Source organism: Protopterus annectens, chromosome 14.part0 (assembly GCF_019279795.1).
Source record: "Protopterus annectens isolate FY-2018-M chromosome 14.part0, PAN1.0, whole genome shotgun sequence".
Taxonomy (NCBI): Eukaryota; Metazoa; Chordata; order Ceratodontiformes; family Protopteridae; genus Protopterus; species Protopterus annectens.
In genome coordinates, this window is record NC_056748.1 from 1,151,923,939 (window position 1) to 1,151,936,001 (window position 12,063).

Genomic DNA, 12,063 nt, shown 5'->3' on the forward strand with positions numbered 1-12,063 from the left:
ATTTTGTATATATATATATATATATATGTATATATATGTGTGTGTGTATATATATATATATATATATATATATATATGTTTATATGCTATGGTAATCTGCCCATATAGTTTAGGTTTAAGAGAACAAGATCACCAGGCAGATTTTTCTTTGCCCGATAGAGGGTCTGTCTGTTGGTCAGAGTTGTACCATGTTAGTTTCATTTGCCAAGATTACTTGTCATCCTAACCCACCTTAGGTACGAGTAGAATTTTGGCCTCTAAGATCCTTTCGTTAAGGGGAATTCTCAGCTGTTTATTACTCTTTTTGATCTTTTGAAGGACAGGATTTTAGGTAAGCACCAGTTGGACGTGTATATCCTTTAGAGTAGTGCATTACTACCTACCACTGAAAAATCTTTTCCTTCATGAGCTTTGAGTTTCGTGATTGCCTGGTTTGTTTATTCTCTGTCTGAATCTGCTAATTTGACTGAGTGTAAGTTTTTTTTTTTTAACTTGGGAAATGCTTTTCCTAGTGGCCTTCATGTCTGCTTGCCCTTTTGATTAAGCAGCTGTGATTGCTCTTTCTGTTTTGATAACCGCGTATCACTGGATTTCTGAGCTGCAGGCCATCATAAGTACCAGTTGGAAGTATCAGTTGTCGTTATGTACCAGCCCACTTTTCTTCTGAAAATGGGTTCTGAACTTTCCCTGAGCCAGTCCATTTGTCTCTGTTGTCTTAACCAGGGTAGAAAGAGAGACGGTTCGTTTTTATCCTGGGTGTGTACCATAAAGTCAGATTTTGTATGAAACTAGTACAAGGGTTTCTGAAAAGCAAACAGGTTTTTGTTTTCTATGATCTGGGGAGGGAAATGCTGGTAGTCAAACAAACTTCTTCCAGTTTGATTATCAACTGCATTATCTTTGGCCACCTGACAGCTTACTTTGTTTAAAAAGGTTGTGGTCACTGACTGCTTTGCTAGAGGTATGGCTGATTCCATTAGCATCAGAGTTGTCACCATTCAGCTGTTTAGTGTATACCTTCAGCAGACATTGTCTTAGTAGTGGCTCCATGGTTCATTTCCTATGGTGTGTCTTTCCTTCAGTGCTCACCGTTCTGAACATTTTACGTCATTTGATCCGTCTTCTGTATCCTTCTGTCCTATTTGATTTACTGCTTCAGATTTAGCCCAGTGACTGATGAGTCAAGGAAGGATCCCTGATTGTTTGTATTACACATTCTTTTTTTCTTACTGTATAATATGAGCTGCTGAGGTAAGGCCTCATGGAAGGGTAGTTATTACTTCATACTGTCGCCCTGTATTTTGATGGCCCGTCCGTGTACCGTGTGTTCCTAATAATTCTGTCAGGTGCATATTTGTACATTACTTGTCAGCACTATAGGTCTCCAGGCTTAATTTTTCTCACTATGCAGTAATGCTGATCACTCAGAGGTTAGAGGTGAAATGGCTGGTTAAGTCTGCACTTAGTCATAGCATAAGATCATGGTATGCATTATGAGTGAATGTACCCCCCAAACCCCAGGTATGGGATTTTATGAGCGAAAAGTGCCGAGTTATGTTTGGTGAGAAGGGAAGTACTTAACTGTTGGCCCATCAAGGAGAGTCCTCTTGCAGATCATCTAATATGGAAAGAATGCACATGTTATTTTTGACTGCATATAAATCCTGCAATGCTCCTTGCAAATGTCCCTTATTGCCTAATTGCAGATGGGGTTTAAACAGCTTTTTTATCCTGCCTTTGGGAATTTTTTGCCCTCCTAGTTTAGTTGCATGACATTGCTTCTAATATAGCTCTCCTGTTCTTCTGGCATTCAGTGTGGTGTTGTTTGGAATTGACGTAATGGTTAAGGAGTTTAAACTACCAACACAAGATACAGGCGGCATTAATCCTCACCTTTGAGGGAAATTAGTTGGTGTAAAATTGCCCACATGAGCAGCTAAACTAGTGCTTGGTTATGAACCCATTGAAGTGCAGGCTGGCCCTGGCACACTGCTTTTGTTTGTTTGGTAGATTTTCTTGGACATTTGATTGAAACATTTTGTTGTACTGCTTGTTTTTTTTTTGGTTGGCTTAACTTCTCACATCCCCCTCCAGTGGACTGTGTCTACACCCATCAACTTAATATGATCAGCTTCAAGGTTGCTGTCTTTCGTGGGTAAGAGGATCACCCTGCCCAGCCTATTTCAACAACTTTGTTATAAATGTTGCTTAATTGGCCAGACACTGATGTTTTCAAAAGCTGAGTTCAGCTATTTAACTTTCTATTTGTTACCTTTTTGTCCTGGCAATCCAACTGGTTGTTAATTTACAAAAGTACACAGTCAGCTTGTCTGTGTTTCGTTTTTGCTGAGATAGTGTAATAGTTTAGTAATGCACAGAAATTATATTACATCATTTTAATAAGGAGAAACCCAAACAATAAAACTTAATAGTTGCATAATGATCATCAAGTCTGGGTTGTGGTCAACTGCGATAGTAGTTGCAGTAGGGGAGGAATAAAAACGGTCTGTATAGAGACTGTAGAATGTGCTTGCTATGTCCTTGGTTGCAGCTAAGACTTATAGCTATGTCAAGTCTTCATTTTGATTCATAGTTTCACGTTGATGATAATATGATGAGTTTTCTTTTTTGTACCTAAAATGCTGACGCCCAGACTATGAAGCAGAAGTAGTACACACATTGCACGAGTGGACACTGGGCATGGTAATCTGTCTTGAGTTATATATTTTGTCTTTTCTGTTTTGGTTATAACTCGAGTCATCAGCTTTGAAATTTGAATATCTGTTGATTATATAGCAGTTAACTTCTGTCATTCTTCTTTACAGAACTACTTAAATTGAGAAACGAATTAGCTTTCTATTTGGTGAACAGCTTAAAAAATGGTACGTTGGAAGGGACAAAATCCCAACCTGTCTTGTTACCTCCCATGATCGATGATCGTCAGGCTTGCAGATTTTGCTCACAGATGTGGAACTGCACACTGTACAGTAGGTAAGCAGCTGCTGTCTTTTTTTTTTGTTACAAGTCACTGTTCCAGGGTTTCATCCTTAAAGAATACTTGCGTGATCTGACTGAGCCATTTTTCGGGGGTAACTATTGGGATCTCCTTTTCTAATACATGTAGTACTACATAAATGTTTTTTCTTGTTCCATTACATGGGGGGGTAAGCGCATCACCCGCTGATGTGTAACTTAGCGTCATGCACAGAGGGTATGCTCTGCTCCTTATTATTTTCTGCTTTTTGCACAATTTGGATCTCGGTTCTGTAAGTCGCAGTTGAAAAATTACATCATTTGATTTTAGATCTTTTCTTAATGTCTCATTGCATAGGGGTACCAAAATTATGAGACATAATATGTGATAGATGAGCAAGGGCTAACTTCATGAAATCTGTTGCATACTGAATTCTCTTAAACATCTGTGTACCATTTGACATACTAATCACAGTCACTAGTATTACTTCATGAAATCTGTTGCATACTGAATTCTCTTAAACATCTGTGTACCATTTGACATACTAATCACTGTCACTAGTATTACTTCATGAAATCTGTTGCATACTGAATTCTCTTAAACATCTGTGTACCATTTGACATACTAATCACAGTCACTAGTATTACTTCATGAAATCTGTTGCATACTGAATTCTCTTAAACATCTGTGTACCATTTGACATACTAATCACAGTCACTAGTATTACTTCATGAAATCTGTTGCATACTGAATTCTCTTAAACATCTGTGTACCATTTGACATACTAATCACAGTCACTAGTATTACTTCATGAAATCTGTTGCATACTGAATTCTCTTAAACATCTGTGTACCATTTGACATACTAATCACAGTCACTAGTATTACTTCATGAAATCTGTTGCATACTGAATTCTCTTAAACATCTGTGTACCATTTGACATACTAATCACAGTCACTAGTATTACTTCATGAAATCTATTGCATACTGAATTCTCTTAAACATCTGTGTACCATTTGACATACTAATCACAGTCACTAGTATTACTTCATGAAATCTGTTGCATACTGAATTCTCTTAAACATCTGTGTACCATTTGACATACTAATCACAGTCACTAGTATTACTTCATGAAATCTGTTGCATACTGAATTCTCTTAAACATCTGTGTACCATTTGACATACTAATCACAGTCACTAGTATTACTTCATGAAATCTGTTGCATACTGAATTCTCTTAAACATCTGTGTACCATTTGACATACTAATCACAGTCACTAGTATTACTTCATGAAATCTATTGCATACTGAATTCTCTTAAACATCTGTGTACCATTTGACATACTAATCACAGTCACTAGTATTACTTCATGAAATCTATTGCATACTGAATTCTCTTAAACATCTGTGTACCATTTGACATACTAATCACAGTCACTAGTATTACTTCATGAAATCTGTTGCATACTGAATTCTTTTAAACATCTGTGTACCATTTGACATACTAATCACAGTCACTAGTATTACTTCTTGAAATCTGTTGCATACTGAATTCTCTTAAACATCTGTGTACCATTTGACATACTAATCACAGTCACTAGTATTACTTCATGAAATCTGTTGCATACTGAATTCTCTTAAACATCTGTGTACCATTTGACATACTAATCTGTCACTAGTTTTATAACAGATAGCCAACATCGTCCTATTTTTAAGCTACAAAATAAAAAAAATTATATCTGCGAAGAGTATCGATTTCACTACATTGATTAGTGTAACTTATAAACAGTATACTCTGCATTTTATAGACTGCATCAGAACATAGTGCAGATTGAAAATGGCATTTTAATAATGCATTTTTTCTGTCTGTAAAATATGAGCATGCATACGTTCTTTTAAAGGTCTTCCATATCTGGCATGTTTAACAAAACTTAACTAGTGTAAACAATAATGCTTTTTGTAAGCTTTCGATTCTACAGAGTCATTTTGAAATGCAATGTCAGGTGTCTCAAAAGTTGATGGCTATCTAAGTTTTCAGACTCTCTCTCTTTCTCCTTGCAGCAGAGTGCTTTTGAAACATCTGATTGCTCATTATTTCTCGGACGTCAGTTTTAAGGCATTTGCCTTGTTCAGATGTGTATGTGTGCGCATGTATATATGTAATATATATATATATATATATATATATATATATGTATAATGCACATTTTTTTATACAGCTTACCATCTTCCTTATGAACTACACATGAGTTTGGTTTGACTTTTTTACTAACTGCTATAGTGTCAAGGCTTCAGACGTTTGGATTATTTCATCCTATCATAGTATTTTCATCTGTGCCAACTACTTTTTAACCCTTTTTTTTTTTTTGCTTACTGTTTTCATTTTCTGACATTATCTTAGTTGAAGTTGCATTCCATTTTGCCTTCTGCCCATCAGGAGTTGGCGTAGTAAGAGACCACGACCCTACAATGGAAATTCTTATTTTCTAAAACTCAAGAAAACCGTCCTTATAGCTGTTCCTCCTGAGATTAATCAGTGTTTGGACAATTATGCACTTGTCCATTAGACTGATAAGGTGGACTGGACATGGTGTCCAAATTCCTATTCTTTCTCAAATCTTCTGAACTCCTAATTTTGTGTGCAGCATTATCTTTTCTGTCAAAAATACAAATTGTAATTAAGATGTGAATCAAATTTGTACTTTGTGTCTGTTAGTTTGATTAAGGTAGCTGGAAATAACCAACATATCCCAACCCCATGTGCAAAAATTGGAAAGGGGGTTATAGATGTCTGGCTGTATGAGAGGAGTGGCTTGTCTGAACTGGAAAACGTATGTTGGTCATCATATTGGTCACTGCTGCTGTAACCTTAGCTGTGTAACAGCTGGCAGCTCCCAAAGCTTCAGGGCACCTTCCATGCACCCAAACTGAAGACAAGTTTGGGTGCCATGCCCTTCAAAGCTGTACTGCCACTGAAGAGTACACTCCTGAGGCTTTTAAGGATTGATGCTTGGTTTGTGCTCTTCCTTTGTTGGGCAGATAAGTTCCCTTGGCGGGAACTTCCATTCAATATTTTTGTTAACTTTCCTGAAGAGGAAGGTAATAGTAATTTTAAAGCCAAGAGTTTTTGTTTTAACAGACTGTTATGAGACTGTGCTACACTTTTAAATGGGAGTGTTCTTTTTTCCTGCCAATTTAAAAGTTGTTTAAAGTAACTGGCAACTATTTCTTTCTGTGGAGAAGTTGTGCTGGTTTTCCTTTGTGGGGCTAGTATGTGTTTTTTTAAAGAGCTTTTTATTGTATCTGTCTGTGAAAAAGTAACTTAAAGACTTTGTTTTTACCACCATTTGTCTCTGCCACAGGTGAGTGACTGTGCTGTGTCCATTAGTTGTACCTCAGACCACTCATCTTTTACCTCGGATCCCACTGATGTAGCACCTACAGCCACTATAGACAGGAGGTTAGCCACATTCTCTCCAGCTGTTGGGGTCCCTTCAGTGGTCAAGGGAGAAGCCACTCTTGTCATTCCTGGGAGAGGAGACAAGGAAGGCTTCACTCTATTGTCAGTATGTTGTACTCATCCTTGGAGAAGCTGCTGCTGCCACACTATTGGCCCTATTTTCCTGTCAAGAAGAAACAGAAAACTAAGCATGTGTCAGTTTTCCTTAGGAGTATCTTACTGGGTTTGGCTCAGGGTTTAATTTAGGTTATTCATCTTTCAGGGTTTAATTTAGGCTGTTCATCTTTCAGGATTTAATTTAGGTTGTTCATCTTTCTTTTAAAGCAGCGTCTGGTAAAAGAAATGGGGATATATATATTTTTGCGAAGAGATTCAAGATTCTGAATCTAGACAGGAGGATGAAGAGCTAGGTACTGGGTTTTCTCATATTACTGATTCAGAGGAGAGCTCAGTTTCTGACTCCCTGTGAGGTTGGTCTTTCTCTGAAACTAGGTTTTTCAGTCCCTCAGAAAATATTATGAGCTGTTGGAGAAAGAATTTCCAGAACCTGCACCAATTCCTGCAGTTCTGTGAGCTTTGGATGATGTGTTACTCCTTGCAGTTTTCCTGACAGTCAGCCAGCTGCCCCTAAAAAAAGGCAGATGGGATGTATAAATTTCCTATCTTTTAAGCTTTTGTATATTCTTCCTAAACATAATACAGCAGCTATGGTTTGTTAATCCCTTTGCTGCTAAACACTTTGTCAGTTTCACTCCTACTCTTTCTGATAAGGATGGGAAGATTATTGATAAATGTGGGAAAATGTTAGTTTGTTCTAATTGTGAAAATGAGGCATGGTTTATCTGCAGTTTCTTCTTGTGAGGAAAAATCTGCTTTATATAATTTAAATTATTCTATTGTTAAAGTCACTACTCCAATGCATGTAGTGTGAATGACTCTAATACTACTTACAGGGCAGTATCCTGTGGTATCGTTTTCAGGTTTGCATGACTTCATTCTCAGAACCTCCCAGATGATAAAAATTAGATCTTAAATTCTCATTTGGCTAGAGTTATTGTTGGCCCTCTGCTGCAGAGATGATTAGAAAGTGTGCTAAAAGAGGTAATCTGATAAAGGGAATATTTTAAGATTTTTCAGCTATCCTTTTCCAGGTTTTTTCTAACTCCTCATCCAATTTTGTTAAGAAACAAGTAAACATATGATCTGAAGTAGGCAGACTTCATTCGTCTGCAACCTGTGGGTATCGGATCCGACCTCGGATCCGAGCCGGCAATTCAAAAGCTTAGGCTCCGAGCTCCTAGCTCCTCCCTCTTACCCATAACCCCTTGCCAAGCCCTGACTGACCTCAGATTTCGTTTGCCGCTTTTCAAGTAGCTACGGATTCTAGAGCTCCTGGCGTTTGTTGAAGAAAGATAAGATTTTTTGACTAAAAAGTTTTGAAAATCTCTATTTTTGTTATTGATATTGTTAGTGTTGAGTGTGTATAGGCTTTCCTCTCTCTTTTATTTAATTGTTCTCGGGTTTTTGCGTAGTTTGTTTGTGTGTGTGTTGTGTTAGGCCTTAGGGTTTGTGATGTCTGAAGCCCATAAGGCTGTTTTCTAATGCCGAGTGTGGCCATAAGCTGTCCCCAGCGGATGGCCACACTCGGTGCGTTAAATGCTTGGGGGTTGAACACCTGTCATCTGGTTGTACCATTTGTGCAGGGTTCAACCCCCGGGCTTTGAGGGAGCGGAGGTCGAAGCTGGTGCTGGCGGGTCTTTACCTCCAGATACCGCCGCTTCTGCCCTTCTACTCAGCAACCTGTTGCTGTGGGCTCTCCCTCGGCTGGGACTCAACCTCCCTCTAAGTTGCCGGAGGGGAAAGAGTCCTCTAGGGAGAGAGAAGAAGGAGAGGCACAGGAGAGGCACCACAAGGAGAGCCGAACTTCCAGTTCGGCTCCTCCATCTGCCGGCCTCCCTGTGCCTTCTAGCTTCCTCCTCCTCGGCTCCACTCCCTCGGTTATCTCCTGGACCCGAGGAGGAGGAGGCTAGCCCTTCTAGGAGGTCTCCGAGGCGGCTCTCTAGGTCCGCCGGTGGCCTCCACCAGGTCAACTTTTTCCATGAGTGAAGCTGATATGGACCGGATGATGAGGAAATTCATCCAGGCCCAAATGCAAATGGGAGTGCTCCTAGCCCCCATCCGGGAGGGCTTCGACCCCTTTTTCCCCTTGGCTCCTTCTCCGACCCATACCACGGGTTCGCTGTCGGCGCCGGGCAGACTTGGATCCGGGGTGGGTCGGATCCGATGGGTCGGCGCACCTCGGATCCGTCCCATCCCTTGAGTGCTTGGTACCGGACCCGGCCTCTCGGCCCCGAGCGGCGAGGCTCGGATCCGAGGGCGGTGGTGTGTCTTCGGCTCCGTCCAGGTCGGAGCGCACGGTCTCGGATCCGGCGGTTTCGCTCCGACTCCGATCCGTCGCCGGATCCGAGTGGGGGTCGGCTCCCGGGGTTTAGAGAAGCTGGCTCCCTCGGCCTTCGACGTAGTGGAAAGGGCACTGTTGAGGACGTCCGGACCCCCGGTCCCTGCCACGGCTCCATCCCGCACTCCCTTGCAGTTGGGCCAGGCCCCCACCAGCCGGTCCCAGGGACAGCCCGCCTCGATGTCCCAAGTGGTTCCCTTGGAACATCCAACTGCTGAAGAGTACTCCTCGGACAGCCCCCCCGATGAAGTACCTCGGAAGCGTAAGTGCAAAAGGAGGCACATGGACTCCCCTGAGTCCGTTACTGAAGACACAGACTTGGATGAAGGGGAAGGCTCCCCTAGGTCACCCCCTGAGGACGTCTCATTTGGAGACATTATGGAGATGTTAAGGATCGGGGGGGGTGGTCTGCCCCCAAGGCTTCCTCGGACGAGTCTGTGTTCTTGGAGGCATTCGAGGCGGGCCCTTCTACCTCTTGGGTGTCCCCTCCTGCTGACCCTCTGGTGGATCTTATTTCCATCAGAGCGTGGAAGGATCCGGACACCGTTGAGCCTATCCCCAAGCGCCCGGACCGCATCCTTTCCCTCCGGCGGACCGCACCCACTGGAGCAAGGGCCCCCAGTAGATGCCATGATGATGGCTGCAGCCACGAAGAGGGAATTGGCCCAGGAGAGTCCCTCCATGCATCCTCCGGGCAAGGAGTCCCGCCGATGGATCGCATTGGGAAGCGAGTTTTCAGTTCAGCAACCTTCTCTTTGAGAGCGCTGAACTACATGGCACATGTCATTAGGATGCAGCGGGATCTGATTAAAGAATACGCTGCATCTCCCCCGGAGTCCATGTCGAGTGAGGATAAACAGGTATATTCCACCCGAATGGCCACTCTCAGATCAGTTTCCAATACATCTATGCGGCTGCTTTCTCATGCTACTGAGGGAGCCGCTAGAGCCAGCGGAGCAGGCCTAGTCATGAGGCGACAGGCCTGGCTCCGCCACTGTGATTTTGCAGAGCCCTTCAAGGCGACCTTCGCGAATGTATGAATGAATGAATTCGATGGTTCTGCCTTGTTTGGCAAGACTGTTCGCGAAACATTAGTCCAGAGCGAAAAGGACGGGAAGACGCTGTCTGCCGTCGGAGTCCGCTTCTCAGCTCCCCAGAGGTCCTTCTCTAAGAACCAAAAGGGACAGAAGAAGATGTGGTTCCGGAAATCGCAGCAGTCCCAACCTGCTCCGGATAACCAGTCCTTCCGTGGCAGAGGAGGACGGGGAGGTCGTCGTCCTAGAGGCAGGGGGGCTCCTGGCAACTTTGGGTCCAGAGAACCTTTCTCTGATAGACCCACGCAGCAGCCCTGAAGGGTTGCCCGGCTGTCCGTCTCTGGAGGCAGTCGGTGGGCGTTTTCGAGGCACCTGACTTCTTGGGAGTCCATAACAACAGACAGTTGGGTGCTTCGTGTCATATCCAGAGGGTATTCAATTCCCCTATTCAAGGTTCCCAAATCTTGCAGCCTCCCAGATGTTCCACCCGACCAACGGGAGGCGGCAGCTGTCGAAATCGAACAGCTGCTAGAAAAAAGAGCTATCCAGCGCGTCCCCCGAGATCAAACCGGATTAGGGTTTTACTCCAGGTTCTTTTTGGTGCCAAAGAAAACGGGGGACCTAAGACCAATCTTAGACCTTTCCCAGCTGAACCTGTCAGTAACCAAGCAAAAGTTCCGGATGGTCACCCTGCAATCTCTACTTCCCCTCTTGAGGGAGAACGACTGGATGTGCTCCATCGACCTCAAGGACGCGTACTACCACATTCGTATGGACAGACGATCCAGGAGGTTTCTTCGCTCCCGGCTGGGAGCCAGTCATTATCAGTTCAGGGTCCTCCCCTTTGGTCTCACCTCAGCCCCCAGGGTGTTCACCAAGGTGCTAGCGGTGGTAGCGGCCCACCTGAGGCTCCAGGGATTACAGGTCTTTCCGTACCTGGACGACTGGCTCCTGACGGCATCATCAAGGCATCTTCTGTGCTCAGCCAGGGATTACTTTCTTCAACTAGCCCCAAGGCTGGGCATCACGATCAACTGGGAGAAATCTTTACTGCACCCCACACAAGTTATAGATTTCATAGGAGGAAGACTAAACACCAGATCAATGCGAGCCTTCCTCACCCCAGACCGTATTGCCAGCCTGAAGTGTCATGTGACAGCGGTCCTGCAACCATCTCCAACTGCAGCTTCGGTCCTGAGGGCCCTAGGTTCTATGGCGGCAGCTATTCCGCTTCTCATTCATGCTCGCTTACGCATGCGGGTTCTTCAATGGACCCTTCAGGTTCAGTGGTCCCCTCTTTGTTCCTCTCTCAACGCTCCGATTGCGGTCAGCAAGGCGTGCAGGAACTCCCTTCTTTGGTGGCTTCTTTCTCCGGAGCCCCTGGCAGGGAGACCTTTTTGTGCTGCATTTCCCCGAGCCACAGTGACCACGGACGCTTCTTGCCTCGGGTGGCCGGGGGGCATTCTGCGGTAAAGATTGTCCAAGGCATGTGGAATCCCACAGAGACGTCATTGCATATAAATGTCCTGGAAATGAGGGCGGTGCTCCTAGCGTTGCAAGCACTTCACCACGTTCTTCCTTCAGGGACTATTGCGATTCAGACAGACAACATGTCGGTAGTCTGGTATATCAACAAACAGGGAGGAACCAGGTCTTACCCCCTTTGTCGAGAGGCCATGAGAGTCTGGGAATGGGCAGTTTCCACCAAACGCTTTCTGGTAGCAACGCACATTCCGGGAAAGTCCAACATCCTTGCGGACAAGCTCAGTCGCACCATTCTTTCTCCACACGAGTGGTCTCTCAATCCTCTAGTAGCGAAGAAGATTTTTGCCGCCTGGGGCAACCCTGTTGCGATCTTTTGCCTCTCCCTCAAACGCCAAATGCGACAATTTCTTCGCTCTGCTTCCCCACCAGGGAGTTCCCGAGATGCTCTGGTGCATGCTTGGCCTCCCGGTCTCCTTTATGCCTACCCTCCACTTCCTCTGATGCAGAGGCTTCTGCAGAAAGCCAACAGTTTGGGGAGCATAATGATTCTCATTGCCCCGTTCTGGCCTCGTCAACCTTGGTTCCCCTTGTATGGTCTCACAAAATCAATCCACCCTGGATTCTGGATCCAATTTCGGATCTCATCTCCCAC

General features: G+C 43.9%; 1 protein-coding gene across 2 annotated transcripts in view; it reads left to right on the forward strand.

The window, feature by feature from the left end:
• DNA2 (DNA replication helicase/nuclease 2) overlaps positions 1 to 12,063 on the forward strand; it is a 1,108,563-nt gene that overhangs the window by 314,742 nt on the left and 781,758 nt on the right. For both annotated transcript variants that reach the window (XM_044056952.1, XM_044056951.1), the window contains exon 9: positions 2,826 to 2,991. In XM_044056952.1, the coding sequence (XP_043912887.1) occupies positions 2,826 to 2,991 (166 nt within the window). The remainder of the gene's footprint in view (positions 1 to 2,825; positions 2,992 to 12,063) is intronic.